At 46.3% G+C, this 17,592-nt stretch overlaps 1 protein-coding gene across 1 annotated transcript in view; it reads right to left on the reverse strand.

The window, feature by feature from the left end:
* The window catches only part of UBE2F (ubiquitin conjugating enzyme E2 F (putative)), a 55,689-nt gene that overhangs the window by 13,326 nt on the left and 24,771 nt on the right, over window positions 1-17,592 (reverse strand). Inside the window, exons 5-6 of the mRNA XM_028105165.2 lie at window positions 7,872-7,939; window positions 795-865 (exon numbers count right to left, since the gene is read on the reverse strand). Of these exons, the coding sequence (XP_027960966.1) occupies window positions 795-865; window positions 7,872-7,939 (139 nt within the window). The remainder of the gene's footprint in view (window positions 1-794; window positions 866-7,871; window positions 7,940-17,592) is intronic.

A 17,592-nucleotide genomic window follows, 5' to 3' on the forward strand; every position in this document is an offset into this window, starting at 1 on the left:
AATGCTAATGCCTACCCTCTGTGCTGTGGCTGAAGGTTACATAACCCGGCAAAGTCACCCGCTGCTGGTGGACGCGCAGGGTTCCAGCCCAGGCAGTCTGGCCCCAGAGCCCTGCAACCGCACTGTCGCCTTAGTAGAGAAAGTGACGAAACGCAGGAAGATAAAGCCCAAGTACTAAATTTACTTAAAAACAACAAACCACACACCTTCTCCAGTTCCCTACATTAGTGACCAGCAGCCTTGAGAAGCGGGGGGTAGCAGATCCCCGATCAACTGCCACTGGAAGGGGTGGACGACACACAGGCCACAAATGACATGAAGCTCTGGGAAAACTGTCCTGCTCTACGCCCACCAAGACTTTTGGTAAAAAGAGGACATCTTAAATACAAATGCCCAGGTCTTAAACTTGCCATCTACACGCCCCCACCCCCGATTTTATAAATCCTACTTTTCCTTCTTAGCTAAAATCAGCCACATGGAAGGATTGCAGCCTCTCATTACAACAGGAGTGGAAAAGGGTGAGGAGGCCTGGAGGGAGCACCAGCAGGGGTCTTGGCCACCGGAGTGCCCAGGACTTGGGTCTGGAGGTGGAGGCAGGCTGGGGGTGGGGTGGGGTGGGGATGGGAGACCTTCCAGTCACTGGGGTGCAGCCCACAGCTCTGAGGGTGGTTTCCCAAACCTCCCTAAACGTGGCCCAGCCTCAAAATTGCCTTTCAGTGGAGATTATGTTAGAAAGCCCAATGCTCATACACAGTGCTCACAAACACAAAAGCCAGGAAAGAAGAGAAACCCACCTTAGACATATTTCGCCTGTCTCTGTGATGTTGGGGTGCCAGATCCTCGTCAGGCATTTCACTTTGGGAGGCTGCAACACAGAGAGAAAGAGACTCTCCAAATCACGCCTACTGCCACAGACCCATCTAGCCCCTCGTTCCACTGCTTCCTTGGCACTTGGTCGGACCGGCCCCAACCAGTGTTCAATTTTGGACTCCTGTCACCTGTTCAGGGGTGTCTTCACACTGCATCCACAACTGCTAGTCTGCCCGGACCCCCAACACGACCCTTCTACAAGTCCCAGGGCCGGAGGGTGAGTGGGGCTGGTGGCGGGGCCTCGGCCCCCTCTGATCCTCCCTGCCATGGCTGTGGAGCCCACGGTGCGCTGCAGGCCCCATTCAAACCGGGAGCCCGCTATGCTGTGTGCTACGCTGCTGAGCTGTGGCTGAGGGATATTGCTCCTCGCGGCAGTAGCTGGGTCCCTGTGTGCGTGTTTCTGAAGATGCGACTGCCATGTACATGGTCCTACATCCAAGTCATAGTCTGCTTTATGCTTACAGGAGGGAGAGAGAATGAAAACGAACATGTGGCTTGAGTAAGGCACACCGACATCATTTATGACGAGGCATGTTTGGATGAAGCTGTTCTTTTAAAGTGAGCAATCCATACTCATTTAAGACAAAAAGACAATGACAACCAAAGGCAAGATCTCTGTCTTTCCTTTTGTTATATATGGTAATTCCACCCAGAAATTATCTAACACCCGATACACATCTTGTGAGCCTCTTTTCTAGGCCCCACACAGAGATGCATGTGCGTGCACATTCATTTTTCTTTATAGAAGCGGGGACGTGTGCTATCTTTTCATATCCCTTTGTCACCACTTCAAATGGCTTTGGGCTTTCTCGCCCTCCATGGTACAATTCTAGCATTTCACAAGCCAGTTCCTATTACTGGACATTTAGGTTGCCTCCTACCTCTACCACGAACTGGGCTAAATCAGTGTGCTCATCTCTGCTCACATCTGTAGGAAAGGTCTGCCCGGGAGGAAGCCCAGGTAGAGGAACTGCTGGTCAGAGCACACGAGTGTCTTCTGGCCGAGTCTCACAGACACATCATCTTGTAGACATTCACATGTCAGCCCTTTGTTGGGGGGGGGCCGCGCTTTCCACGTTTATCATTCAGTATTAATTTGTATTTATGATGCTATTCTTTTGTAAAGTCTTTGTAACCAAATTTTTATCTTTGTTACCAACCACCCCAATACTCTACTGTACTTTTTCTAGTACTTGAATCGTTCCATCATTTTATTTGTACAAAACATACTTTTCCAGCACTCTTTTAAGTTTTCCTACCGATTTTAAAACACCATGACATCAAGAAACTCCCCCAGATAATTAATCCAAGTATGCAAATATAGGTGTCCAAGGTTACAGAATTTAGGTTCAGAGTGAGTTTCAATCAATTTAATATGCTCTAATTTGGTTTCCTGCAAATAAATGGGAATGCATTTGACAGAAAGTATGCTAGTCATCATGAATTTCCAGCAAGGCCTTCAGACTGAGGGAAGGCCGGCATTGCAGGGTTGTATGAATCTAAGTAACAATACAGTTTCCATACTGGGTAGACTGAATCACCAACCTGGCATTGGAGGGAACCTGCAGGCTCTATCTCCCTCCCTTCTAGACAGACACACACCTGTCACCCCGCCTAGTGTCGTTCACTAGATCTCCAAGTATCCGACTGTATTTGCCCCTCTCCTCTTTGTCCATTCCCACCTTCCATAGTTAGATGTTGGCACAGACACCTCCCCTTGTCAGTGGTCCTCTTAACTGCGGTCCCCAGACAAGAGAACAAACTGGAACTATGGACCCAGATTCTGACACACACTTTCCAAACAGAACTTGTGGACCTGACCCTACCCCTAAAGCAAGACAGACAAGAAACACCCAGTCCCACCTCCTACTTGGCATTGCCACCTGCCCCATCACAGGCCAGGAGTTTAAACCAATGGGGAAAAAGGGGTTCTTCAGTGTACAACTGGATAACCATCCGGAAAAACATAGATCCCCACTTAAGAGTTGTACTCCAGATGCATTAAACACAAATGATACAGAACTATAAGAGCACTGAAGAAAATGCAGATGAGTTACCTTGGGATCTGAAGGCCTGTTTTAAGCATTTCAAAACAAGAAAAACTCGTGAAAGAAAAGTAGATTTTAGTACAGTGGTGAAGCAAAACAAAACAAACCCCTCCCCCCTGCAAAACCCCCTGAAGTTTTACAGAATAAAAACAATAAAAAACAAGGGAAAAACAGAAAAATCTTTAGAGTACAACTAAGAAAACTAGGGAAAATGTTTCATATAAATTCTAGCTGAGAATTCTTATAAGAAAAACAAATATCCCAATGGAAAAAAGGGCTCAGGACCTAATAACAGCTCACAAAGAACATAAAAAGCTAATAAATAGGAAAAAAATATTCAGCATTCTACTTATTTAGGAAATGAAAACTCAAATGACAATTAGATACCATTTATTTCCTCCCAAAATGGCAAAAAGAAAATCAAAAGATTCCATTTTCATGAAGAAAAGGGGCCTTTTCAGACAGTACTGGTGAGGAAGCCACTGGCATAACCTCCCTGGGAACTAGTTTAATAGAATTGAGGAAGAGTCTTAAAATCAGCATCAGTTACTCCACACTGGTAACCCCACGAGGATTTATGCCAAGGACAGAGGCAGACGCGCAGCAGCCGCTGTCTGGGACATGCGTGACAGCACCGCTTATGCCCGCCGTCAACGACTGACAGCCTATGCACCAAATGCAGGCGGGGCCTGCTGTTGCAGGGATCTAAGTATGGTTTCTACATTTTGAAAAGATGGTTTAAAAAAATCCCAACTATTTTGTGGAGAAAAATAAGTATATGTGATAGAGACCATTTGTGGTTCACAAAGCCTAAAATATTTAGTACTCACAGAAAGTGTGGTTCATACTGTCAAAAACTGGTCAACCAGTGACCAACAATAAAGGACTGATTTAAAACCATGACGCGGCATATAATGAAGTGCTCTTATTAATGATGATGTAACATGTTCTCATGTGAATTGACATGAGAACATTTGTTCATCACGTTATAGTGTTAAAAACCCCAGGTTATCAGGCTATGTGTAGCATGATCCCATTTGTATGTACGATTATATGTCGCCCATAACATACATCAGAAAGTGAACAGTGATCATCTCTGGGTGGAGAGGTTAACAGGTGATTAACATTCCATTTCTGCAGAGCCGTATTTTCCCCATTTCCTACAAAGCATACACTACACACAAGGCAGGGGGGAGAGTGGGGGTTCAGTTCACTTGTCGTATCTCTGCCCCCTCCCCCCTTTCTGGGGCTGGTCGTGGCCATGTCTCTTGATTTGGTTATGTTATCAAAAATGTGAGGGGAGGGGCGCCTGGGTGGCTCAGTCAACCGAGCGTCCGACTCTTGGTTTCGGCCCAGGTCATGATCTCGGGGTCCTGAGATCAAGCCCCACATCGGGCTCCACACTCAGCGTGGAATCTGCTCGTCCCTTCTCTCTCTGCTCCTCCTCCTGCTCTCTCTCATAAACAAATAAAATCTTAAAAAAAAAAAGAAGTGTGGGGGACGTAACAGGTGTTACTTCCAGGAGGAAACTGGAGGCAAAGAATGAAAAGCCGGGTCTCCTTCTCCTGCTTCAGCGCATGGTCTCTGCCAACCGGCGCGCGACTGACGTGCCACGGGGGCATCGCAGGGCTCTGGGACTGTGACAGCACACTGCACCTGATCCTCCTCTGTGGGCGCCCTGACCACCCGGGGACCCCCAGCGCTATGTCACCACCCTGGCTCTCACTGTTTGTGCTGTCTCCCAGGAGACGGGGGTTCTTAAAAAACCAGTGTCTGACACAGAACCTCGCAAGGCTTATTTCGTGTCACTGAATAGCTTCAGCCAGTGTCTCGGGGAGACCACAAGGCAGGCCTGAGGCTGTGAGATCAAGTTCAGGGACAAAGGACAAAGAGCCGGGGGAGGCTCTGAACCCTAGCTGCCGGGGCGAGGGGCGGGGAGCCAGGCAGGTATTTACTCTAAAATAATGACCTATTTAGGTGACTGGAAGTTTTTCAGAATGACAATCTTAGTAAGTGACTTTAACTGAAGAAGCTGTAAGTGTCAGGGGTTTTTAGAAAGTCCTTACTGAGTACAGAAATCATATAAAGTCACGGCATAAAAGCAAACGAGCCTAAGACAGCCCCGTGGAGGTCTCTCAGGCTAACCTTCTAAAAGCCAGCTGTCTCCTCATCCAAATAAAACACAGGTGCCTGAAGTTTACTCTCACCGTCTCTGCCCCAAATGCCTGCAACCTATGTATTTTCAGATGCTGGCTTCATTCTCTACATTGTAAGTCTGTAGGGGCAGAGCAAGCCCACCGCCGGACAAATGTGTACGGTGTGCTCTCGCAGAGCCCTGGAAACACAGTGTGAGTAGGACACTCCCAGTCTAGCGGAAAGAGACATTAAGGAGTTATATAAGCAAAGACTAACTACAAAAAAGTAAACACAAATACCTCTGTATCGGTTAGGCACTGCATTACATGGTTTCCCGGGGATGCTGTCACCCCCCAATCCCTGCCCTGAGCTAGCGACAGTCGCCGGCCTGGTAGTTAAGACTGCGGCCTCAGCCTGGACATGGAGGCGGAGAGGACATGCAGGGGCCGCAGGCGCACAGAGCGGAAGAGGCCCTCACGGCAGCAGGGCAGGGTCTGGGCCCACCCCAGAGGGGCTGGCCTCTCAGTGCCCCTGGCTTGAGAACACGGGTTTCATTCCTGATGAAATCAAACAAGCACATCATTCAGAAATCTCCTAAAGGAGACAGAAACTAAACATAAGAATGTAAAACCATCATAAGTCACCAAGTAATATAAGAAACATGTCCTCGAGGCTCAGTGGTTTTCTATCCTGTGTATCCTGTGCCCTACCTCTCCGTTTCTTGAAGAGGTCACACACGGGCAAGACAAGATGACCAACATTTTCTCCCACAAAGTGGCCGCTGAGTTTGTGGGAAGGGCGCATGTCAGGGAGCTGGGCAGCACTGGACGAGAGCCTGCTTTAGCAACGGAGCCATTTATTCTGGCAAAGCTAACTCTACCTCTCTGGGCCCTAACTTCCTGACGTGTCCCCAGGCAACTACTGGAGAATGACACGAGCGGAAGGGAGTGGGGGCACCCGGTACATAAAAGCTCCCAACAAAAATCGGTTCCCTTGGTGTCTTCTCAGGCTCTGCTCTCTTCCGATAACGGGGACTGAGAGGCTCTGCCACTAAATGATACCTAATGTACCCGAAACAGTGGTCCTCAGATTCGGCAGCCCCTCCCCACACCATCCTGCTCCTCAAACACTCACTGCCTCTCCGAGAAGACTGTGTCACATACCACCCTTTAGTACTCTTCCGATGAGGAGTCCTTAGAGATGGCAAATGTCTAGACAACTAAAAGGTCCAGAATTTTAAGTGCTGTATGCCTAGCTGTTTCCAGAAAACATCAAACTAGCCCCTGGAATTCTAAACATCTGTACTTCAACCAAACCTCTCCAACTGCGTCTCCCCTGAGGGAGTCCAGTGTTCTGTCAAGCCAGACTCAGTGTGTGATTAGGGAAATAGAGGAAGTCAGCAGGGAGCTGGATGGATGGACAGATAAAGCCCTGAGATGCACATTTTCCTGTCTTTGCTTAGAAATTAATTTTTTTCTTCTTGGATTGCCAACTCTTTCCCATCCTCATAAACTACATTCAGAAAGAACTTTTAATGTAGTAGCCTAGTAAAAACCAATTACTTAGATAAAGGTTTGGCTTCAAATAACAAAGTGTGACAGCCACTGAACTGTGCCCTGGTAGTGGGCCAGGCCCGGGGCAGGGGGCCTCAGCGCATTTGTCAGCTGGTAGGACAGTCACTGCATGCAAACCAACGGGGCACACGGGTCCCCAGTACCCACAGGCTCAAGGCAACAAGAGACTTAATTTTACCATCAGATTTTTTTTCCTAGTTGATAGGCCTAGAGAGGACTGGGAAACAGTAGGGGGATGTTTATGGAGATAGACATATATATATATCTCATGTAAAATTGTGGGGCTGTTCAGAACTGTCACTGGTTTCTCATTGCCAAAGTGAAAATGCCCAGCAACGCTCAAATGTGAGTTTCTCGTTTGTCCCCACTTCTCCCCAACCCGACTCCTCCTTCAAGTTGACCTGGTCAATCCACCACACACATGCTGCTCGCTCTCACTTCTGTACCTATTAACAAAGTTCCAGGGATTTCGACGTCACCTAGACCACCGTCCCTGGTTAAGGGTCAACCCAAGTCAGGACAACTCCAATCCTATCTCTCCTGAAAAGCTCAACTGGCTGAACCACTTTCCCAATGTGACCCTCTCCTTCCTTCTCGGAATCCCGTACATTAACTTCCTGGCACTGCTCCATATCTCTGTTATCTGCTACTTATGGCTTTTATCACTTTAGGGTAACTTTCTACACTTTTTCTCACCTTCCTAACTGGTAAGTTCCTTAAGAGCAAGGATAGAATGTGACAGTACTTGGTATAATTATTACCTAGGTGGGGTCTTTGAGAGAGCAACATTACTTATGGTTTAAAACTATGAGCCATTCCTCTTTTCTAAAATTCTAAAATACGTGTTTTCTACACCTTGGGAATTCTGGTGTTATACCACAAACAAAACCACAGTTTTAAATAAAATGTTTTCTTCCTCAGTGCCAGGATTTAACAAGTAAGACTGGTGTGAACCACACAGGCAGCTCCCAGCGAAGGTGCCAGCCTCGGCTGAGCTGTAGCCCCAGTGTGCACTGCCCGACACAGAGCACTCACAAGTACTTGTTGAAAAATGCATCTCCCCCCTAAGGCTCTGAATACTGCCGACGAGCAACATTAATCACAGAAATATCGGCCGTTTTGTACTCAGCCCCAGGACTGGGGGGGACCCAATGCGGGGGGAGGGGGTAGGGGGGTGCAGGGCCCTGTGACCACCACCAGGCCAGGCAAAGAGGGAACAATGGCTCAAACGCAGGCTACTCACCACCATGTTGTACGCATCAGGAACTTCAGTTTCAAACTGAAATTTTCCACCCTGGTAGTAACCCTCATCTATCGAAAACACAAAACAAAACAAAAAAATCCTTTAAATTAAAAAAAAAAGGAAACAAAAAGCAAACACTAATGTCAGAATATGACAAGTACAGAGAATTAAGAGTTAAACAATAGGACTGCAGGGTTCCTTGTTACTTCACCAAATCCTGCCCTGCTCTAATGACGAACCCCAATCAGTTCCCTGCTGGCCTGTCACCCCACTAGCCATGCACCCTCAGGGGAGGCGTAGGCACCCTTCTGGGGGACTGGTTCCTCTTCCTCAGTCTCCCAGGACCTGCCCAAGGAATCCTATTTTCACCTTGCCCCCCCCCCACTTCACATCCCAGCACCCACGGGACCCCTTCAAGCACATCTCATGATAGGCAACCATCCTGTTTGAGCTGTAGGGCCATCTGTTTGCTGCCCGTGGCCCTGTGAGAATGTCAGTTCCGAGGGGTGCTCCAGGGTTGGGGGGTGGGGGGGCAACCAGTGGAGCATACAGATGGAATCCTTGCCTCAGAGACAGTGCACAGTCAACGCTTTCGGGCTGGCTGGCTGAGTGCTGGCTGCAGCCTTCTGAACAGAGCGGGCCCTCTGGCAGGGGGCTGGTGGGCATGCAGGAGGACGTCTGGAGTCAGGGCGGCACTGGGTCAGACCCCACAGCGCAGTCCCAACTCCTGTGATGGCCTCAGCCACCTCTCAGCCTCTTCTAGGGTCGACCAGGCCGGGGTGAGCGGGGCCTGCAGGTGCATGGTAGAGGCTACCTGGGCTGCTGCCAGCAGAGGGCGCTCCACCATGAAGGTGCTTGAACCTGAAACACTTCCCTCCAATACTCTTTGAGTTTCACAACTTGACAAAATTAACACCACCTTTAAAATGAAAGTTCAACTTCCCCCCAAATATTTATCATTGTGAACAAATCAGCAGTAGTACATCTTATTGCTTCCCTCAGCTGTTTATGTAAAAAGAACATTTAATAGGAAGTTGTCAGTTTCCAATAAATCATCACTAAAAAAGTTGAGACCGTGTCAACACTTATGGTGTCCAGCAGTTAAAACTAACATTACCTGGACCCCAAAGTTTTCATTCTTTGCCAGCGCGACAGAAGAGAAATACTATTTGTTTCATTTTACACTGAAGAAAAGTAGTGAGGCTGAAATTTACTTCATATTGAATCATTTAATGACTGATGTTCCATAAATATCCTTGTATTACTGAGGTACCCATGTTTTAATTACAGTATAAAAAAGCTCTTAAGAAGATTAACCTTTGCCTTTTATATTTGTTACAATGTTTCTTAGTCTGCTGTTTGTCTTTTGGTTTTGTGGTTCAACTAGTTTTCACTTTTGAGAAGCCAGTCTTTCTGTGGTTTCTGTCTTTGGTATTACCCTGAAAAATACCTTTCCCAACCAAGACTATAGAAACACCTGATTTCTCTGTTTTCTCTTAGTGATCCTGTGGTTTCGTATGTCCCATCGGCTCATCTGCTCATCTGGAATAAGGTGGTGTGTTTTCTCCGTGCTTGCCTGACCCAGTATCACACCCAATAAATCACACAGTATTTATTACCCTACCCTTCCCCACCATCTGATGCATCTATTTCTAGTGCTTACAAGTGCACTTGGATTCGTGACTGACACTATCGAGTCTTTGGAAAAGACCTTGGGGAAAAATTTTACTTCCAGATACAAGAACTTTGCAAACAAGTGGCATCTCAGGTATAAAATAATCAGAGCACATCCTTGCTCACCAGAGGCTCCGTGTTGCACAGCGGTCACCGCGGCCGAGTGGCCCAGCGCTGGGCTCTGTAGACCATGAGGCACCACCAGAACACCAGCTCCGGGTGCAGAGCTCCCTCTGCTCTCTTCTCTTCTTGCTCCCCAAGGCTGTGCTCCAGCCCCTCCATCCTGCCACACCGCTGTGGTTTTTCTCTAGCTGGCTTTCCATGCCACGATTATACAGAGTTTCAACTCTGCTATCTACCAGTTTCAAAGAAACTATTCTTTGGTCTAATGGGGTTTTGGTTTTACCATATTCCTCTGTCCTAGTCAAACTCTCAATTACTAATTATTAGAATTATATCATCTCTGAATCCACTGAAAAGAGAGAGCAAGGAGATGGTTGTAATTTTTGTTCTATTTCATGAAATACGTCTTTCAGGAAAGATGATCAGCTCCTGAGCCAGTACTTCGTTTTTCCTCTTCTAAGGTATGTAGTCTTTAGACCCGATCCACCTTGGTTATGAATTTGCCTAGAAATGCCACAGTCCCACTTACAAAGCAGCTGAGGAGCAGACTGGACTGAGAGGAAACTCAACAGCATCTCATTTCCTGTGATTTTCGCAACAAAAGGCCCCAGGGAAGAGTTCGTGCTGATCCACCTTCCAGGTCTGGCTCCCGAGCTGGCATTTCGCAGGGCGGAGACAAAGGACGGCCTATGCGACTCTGGAGCCAGCGGGCAGTGGGGTCATTTAGAGCGTCCATAACCCAGTGGGCACCACATCCAAGTCTGGGACAGGCCCACCACGTCACTACCCGTGACTGCTGTGGCTGAAAACATCCTGCTTCTCAGATAACTGGGCATTCGAGTACAACAGTGAAACGCAGTAGGAAAGTTCCTGGCATCCAGCTCTCACTGGGCCAGCCTGTTCCCGTCACCCAGGGTTCCAAAGACAGGAACCATCTTTCCCTCCTCTTGTATCCTGGAGCCCACTCCCTCCTGCCTTCCAGGAATCATACACTACTATCTCTCAGCCAGGTTAGGGGTCCTTCTGGGAGAAAACTGTCCAGGGGCCAGTGAGGTGGGTACAAACAGCCTCAAGAGAATCCACTTCTAGGTGGTCAGTGTCCAAGTGCATTCTCTCCTAAAATGAAGCTGCCTGACAGTCTCAAGAGGTCAGAAGTTCTGCAGGCCTACCCTCCCCTTCCCTTGTCACAGCTGCTCCCACCGGGAGCAAAAGGCTGACATCTCAGCTCTCCTCTTACCATGATGCGCTGCCCCAAGGCACAAACGTCCCAGAGGACAGAGGTCCCAGGAAAGCCCTCTGAATGGAGGCACATGGCAGCATTGTGCTTTCCCTACCCCACACCCAGTTCTGTTAAGGGCCAAGTAGGGTGTTATAAATAAATAAGATATCCCAGTTCATACTAGAATGTCTTAAATTCAGACACATCGTAGAGTCTGATAGCAGGGATGATTAAAATTTCATTTAGCAACTTTAATCCCTACACCACTGTAAAATAACACATTATCCCCATGAGAAGCAAGCTAACAGGGAGCCAATAAGCCACAGGCATGGCACCTTCTTCCAGCCAGGTGACTGGCTCCAATGCCTCACCTAACTGCTAGGAATTAAACTCAGAAGAGAGGTGGATGATGGTACATCTTAGAGATAAGTAAGACTTCTCCTGAGAGTGAATCTGACTGTTGACTGGGCTGATAACTAGAGCTGGTTCTGCCTATTTATGCACTGCGTAGATAGTTCTGATAAACTGAATGAGCTAAATCTACAGCTTCAAGCTTTTAAGGAAATATAAAGCATATATTTTTATGCTGATAAAGGTATGGCAAAATCAGTATCACAAAATTCTCAACTCTTACTGAGAATTTCAGAACAAACAACAGATGTTTCTAAGTGAAGACAGGTATGACTAATGGTCAGTTGACAGATCTTGGGAAAGTGGTTTTGGTGACTGTCTCAGAAACCGTGATGCTAAGGGACGCAGGCGACTGTGTTTGGAAAGTCTTCTCCAAGTCAGGTGGGTTCCAATTCTCTGCTCTCAACAAAATGGAAGAAGGACCCTAATCTAGTAATCAGCAAAAAGATCAACAAAATATCGTATATGATATTTTTGGCCTCTAACTTTGAAGTCCAAGGGTGGAATGTCATAGCTATAACAAAATACCTTCCCTTCCAGGCCTGTCTGAACAAGCAGTCCTCAGTGTCTACATCTACAGAAACAAGAAGAAAGAAAAATGATACTGAACCCTTCTTTCTGGCATAAAGTCATTCACAAATACATTAACTAATCAGAGAAAAATGCTAATAGTAATAACTCCATCATTCTCAGATGCATTTCAGATGAAATGCTATGTTGTGTTTAATAACCATCAAAGCTTGCAACATATTGTTTAAAGTCATTATTCATTCAACAAATATTTGACGAGTGCTTATGTGCCAAGCCCTGTTTTAGGCACTGGTGACACATCAGCAAGAGACCTTTCCTGCCCTGACAAAGCTTACATTCTCGTGGAAGAGGGACAAAATAAATAAGGAAATCATATAAGAGAAGGTGAAAGAGCTAAGGGAGTAGGAGCTGTGATTTTAAATAGGGTGGTTGCAGAGAGCAAAGGCCTGAAAAAAGGCCACTGGGGTGAAGAACACTCCAGACAGGGGAGCTGGGTGAGGCCCATGAGAGAGCCTGGTATGTTCAGGGAAGACTCCAGAGGCTGGAGGTGAGGCAGGGGAGGGAGGAGCTGAGGCTGAAGAGGCCACCGTGAGAGCGCTAGCTTTTACGCAGAGTGAGACAGGGAGCCATGAGAGGGGTCTAAGCAGAGGAGGGACAGGCTGGAGGCCCTGTGGAGGCTATCTCTTACAGTAACCCTGGTGAGATGTTAAGCTGTTAGGACCAGGGTGGAAGCAGTGAAGTGGGAATACTCTGATGGGAGCACCACCAGCGTTTGCTGGCAGATTAGGCGAGGGGTGGGGAAGAAGGAGCCACAGAAAAGCTGAGTTCTCTGACCCTGCAATGCAAAGGGCAGGGCTGCCACCGGGAAGAGAAGAAGGCTGTGAGGGGCACCACTGCACAAAGTTCCATGTCAGACGGCGAATCTGAGGTTTCACGTCAACATTCAAGCGGAGGTGTCAATCAGCAGCCAACAGACCATTCTGGAGTGTGGGGGAGGCTGGGGCTGGATGAGGGTAGTTTGGGAGCTGTTCAATAGACGGAAGCACTCAGATTTCATGAGCCGACTACGGAGGTCCAAGGATAGGACAGAGTCGGAAGGACACCCCCCCAGGGGGTCGGGAGAGGGGCCAGGAGGGGCAGCTGGCACCCATGGAGGGAGACCAGGAGCCAGGAGTTGGTACAAACAAATGACTAACAACCATTTAAAAGAAAATGCTTAAGGCCTAAGAGTCTTATAAACTTTTTTATATATAACATATACATGTGTATATATGTTTACAGAATGGCATGACAGGGTGACAAAATACTCAGCAGAAAGATGTTTACATTGGGATAAAATTCTGTAGGACAAGTGGAGTAAAATGAGGAGTGCAAGGAGATAAGGCAGCAATGAACATTTCCCAACCACTGCAGTAGAGCTGTTTCTGCAAAAATGCACGACAGTGGGCGTACCCATGCTGTTTAGATGCCACTGGAAACATTCTAAAGAGCAATATAATACTTTTATCCTTAAATGTCAATATTTACAGCACACTGGAAATTATATTGTATGCACATTTCAAACCTAAAAGTCAGGGAAAACACTGTCCCTGACAAGATGAGCCTATAAACCGGGGCTGGCAAACTTGTTCTGTAAAGAGGCAGACAGTAAGCACTTCAGGCTTCGGGCCACAGGTCTCTGTCATATATCCTCTTTTGTTTGTTTTTTCATAGCCCTTTAAAAACGTAAAAGTCATCCTCAGCTGGAGGGACACACGAAAACTGGCCCAGGGCAGGATTTGGCTCACCTCTGGGATGGGGTCTAGTGTGCCCACCCCAACATGAAAATACACAAAGACAAGGGGCGCCTGGGTGGCTCAATAGGTTAAGCGTCTGCCTTCGGCTTAGGTCATGATCTCAGGGTCCTGGGATCACACCCCACCTCGGGCTCCCTGCTCAGTGGGGAGTTTGCCTCTCCCTCTCCCATTCTCCCTGCTGCTCCCCACCCCGCCCATGATCATGCACTCTCTTTCAAATAAATAAAAATAAAACCTTTAAAAAAAAAATACACGAAGACAAACTGGTGCTAACCTGTGTGACACAATGCACATGAAGCTGGCCTGCTGAAGAGGGGAAGCTGGTGTGGGCTGGATTACTCAGGGGAAGCCTAGGGAATATGCTGTTGGGTACAACCTGAAAATCAGGATGACAACCACCACAACATTATAAGCACACGGACACGTGGAGTGTGGACCACACAGTCACTGACCCAGTCACTCCAGTGCAGTGGACGGGCATGACACAGCCGCTTCAAAGAAGAAACTGGGGCACGTGCAGTAAGTAACTGGCCACAGCCCCACGCCTAGGAGGGGGCACAGCTGCTTCCAGTCAGGCTGTCACACTGGGACCTGAGGGTGAGCAGGGCAGGGGAAGACAAAAAGACAGTGTCCATGAGGAAGGTGGAGTGGGAGCAGAATCACAGATAGGACTGCCCTCGATGTGTAGCCCGGAGCCAAACCGGGAAGGTGGGCAGGTACTTGGCGGTGACATGGGGTCAGGAACCAGCTGCAGACAGACACTAAGTCAGCCGTCATGAAAAGATGCTGAGATTTAGAGGAAACCATGGACATAACAAGGAAAGAACAGTAAAGATGAAAAAGAAGCAAACAGAACATCAACAGCTAAAAAAAACATAATATCTGAAATGAAAACTTCACTGGATGAGGTCCATAGTAAATCAGACCCTGCAGAAATAGGAACTACCCACCACGAAGCACAGAGAGAAAAGTGAACACAGACTTGTGACCCAATGGAGGTACAGGTTCTATGTAGAGGTAATATATATGCAAGAGATATTAATACAGGTGGAGTCCCAGGACGGGGTTACAGAAAACATATTTAAAGAAATGTTCAAATTATTGCTAAGTTTGATGAAAACCAAACTCTCAGATCCAGAAACCTCAACAAGCCCAGGTGAGGTCAACAGTCACATCAAAACACATCATAGTCAAACTGCTAAAAATGTGATAAAAAGACTATCTTAAAAGCAACCGGAGAGTAAAATGCACATCGCATAAAGTGGAACAAAGAATCAGCAGGCAGCAGAATGAGGCCCCTACGATGCTGAGACTGTCACCAGCAGGGCTGCACTACAGACAAATCCAAGGGTGGTCTTCAGGCAGAAGGAAAAGAACAGAGAGAAATTCAGACCTACAACAAGAAATGAAGGTCACTGGTGGTCAGTAATGTTGGTAAACATAGAAAGAAAGCAGACTGTCTAAAGCCGGGTTACAACATATGTAAAGGAGACATGAGAACTATAAAATGAAGGCTGGGTGGGGAAATGTAAATAACCTTGTTATCTGTCCAAGCTTCCACTTTCAGAACAGGAAAAAGAAGAACAAATTAAACTGAAAACAAGCCGAAGGAAGGTAATAAAGATATGAGCAGAAAAAAAATTCTATTAGGGGAAAATCAGTGCAACCAAAAGCTGGTTCTCTGAAGAGACTAACATCGATAATCCTCTAGCTAACCTGATCAAGAAAAAAGAAAACATTTTCAATAGCAATTAAAGAGGCGATATCAACACAGACTCCACAGAATTTTATAGGGCAAGATATTAAGAACAACCTTCTATTAACAAATCTGAAAATGTAGATGACATGAAAGACATAAATTACCAAAGCTCACTCGAGAATGAATAACCAAAATAGCCCTCTATCTACCAAAGAAATTGTATTCATGCTTAAAATGTCACCACAAAAACAAAACACAACATTCCAGAGCTAGGTGGCCTCCCTGGTAAATTCTACCACTGAGTACAGAATGGATTCTGACTCTTCATACACTGTCCCGGAAAGAGAAGGAACACGCGGCCCTTCATTCCGGGAGAGGGCAGCGGAGGGGGAGAAACTAGACCGTTATCCTGCACCATATGGAAAACGAACTAAAAATGGATCACAGACCAAACTGTAAAATCTAAAGCTAAAAAACTACTTTAAAAAAATAGGAAGAGGTCTTTGTAGTTCTTCAATCTCTTAGGGCGTAGAAAACACGGCCCTTTGTATTGGCTTGTATGGTTGCTGTAATAATTCACCACAAACTCAGTGGCTTGAACAACCAAAATGGGTGGCATGGGGCTAAAATCAGGGAGTGGGTAGGGCTGTGTTCCTTTGAGGAGGCCCTGGGGATAATCTGTTTCCTTCACTTTTTAGCTTCAAGAGGCTCTTCCTCCACCTTCAAATTCAGTGACAGCCAATGGAAATGACGACACATGGCAGCACAAGGCGGAATCTCAAAAGCACTGTGCTAAGTGAAAGAAGCCATGTACAAATGCTACATATTGTTTCAGCCCATTTATATGGCATTCTGGAAAAGGCACAATGATGGGGACAATGGCTGCTAGAAGCCAGGGGACCTTTCTGAGCTAACAGAAACATCCTGTATCTAGCCTGTACTGGTGGGTATACACTGTGTTTGTCAAATGCAGAGAACACCCCAGAACGGTGAACCGTCAATTAGATTCCCACTACACATGATTTTTGAAAAACATTAAAAAAAACAAAGCCTATGATACATAAAAGGCACTAACAGATGGGACAGGAAACCAAGAGTGCTGGCAATTTTTACAGTATGCCAGAAAACTCAGCATTTAAACAGCTTTATACACATTATGTAGGTTTTTATTGGTGACCATAAGAATATACGTTAAGCATGGTAATGAACAGCTTTAAAAACAGTAAGTCAGACATTTAATCTGTCACTGGAGGAAACCTGAGTGTCCCGAGGAAGAATGTGCCTCGGAGTTACATGTGGGGGAGGGGGGGCAGAAACCGGCATAAGAACAGTGTGCATCAGACACATGGGATGGTAAGTCAAGAAGCTTACCTGGAGCTTCTGGAAGGAGCCAAAAAAAGAGCAGTGGATGTTTCCCCAACAAAGGTGAACCAATGCAAAGGCAGATAATGGACAGTCTTAAAAGCTCACACCATACTTCTATTACATATAAAAAGAGAAGAATTGCCACCTGTATTTCTAGGGTTTAACTGAAAGAAAAGACTTCACCAGGAAAAAGTCTGTTCCTCTTCAAATTTATCCCTTCATGATGGTTATCTCCATCTTAAAATTAAAAGTCAATCTAGAAAGAACCAGGGAGAGTATGCGTTCTGGGTCTGAAACCTTTATGTGCTAACCATAAACGACCCCAGTGCAGGTCAAGGGAAAGGGCCTGCTTTAGTGCTCTGCTCCATCTCGATAGCTTTTAAAATCTCCATGATTTATAATGTTGTTCCAAATGTTCAAGAGTGGAAAGAAACCCATGTTTCAGGCTTATCAACCACATTTCTTTGTTCAGAAATTGGGATCTTACTGTATTTCATATTTAGAAACTTTCTCTAGGGTGCCTGGGTGGCTCAGTTGGTTAAGCGACTGCCTTCAGCTCAGGTCATGATCCTGGAGTCCCGGGATCGAGTCCCACATCAGCCTCCCTGCTCAGCAGGGAGTCTGCTTCTCCCTCTGACCCTCCCCGCTCTCATGTTCTCTCTCTCCGTCTCTCATTCTTGCTCTCTCAAATAAATAAAAATCTTAAAAAAAAAAAAAAAAAAAGAAACTTTCTCTAAGTCCAAAGCTCTGAAACAAAGCTAAGATGGGACCATTAATCAAACATTAATAGGGGTAACAGATAAATCAATTAAAATTTTATGACTTAATGTACACTACACTTTTACTGTCATGTCCAATTAGGGAGTTTTTATAAATTAAATGTTCAAATTAAGAAAACATGAA

The sequence above is a fragment of the Eumetopias jubatus genome, unplaced genomic scaffold (assembly GCF_037043125.1).
Source record: "Eumetopias jubatus isolate StellerSeaLion01/CBP00866 unplaced genomic scaffold, mEumJub1_p1.0 scaffold_3, whole genome shotgun sequence".
NCBI classification, from domain to species: domain Eukaryota; kingdom Metazoa; phylum Chordata; class Mammalia; order Carnivora; family Otariidae; genus Eumetopias; species Eumetopias jubatus.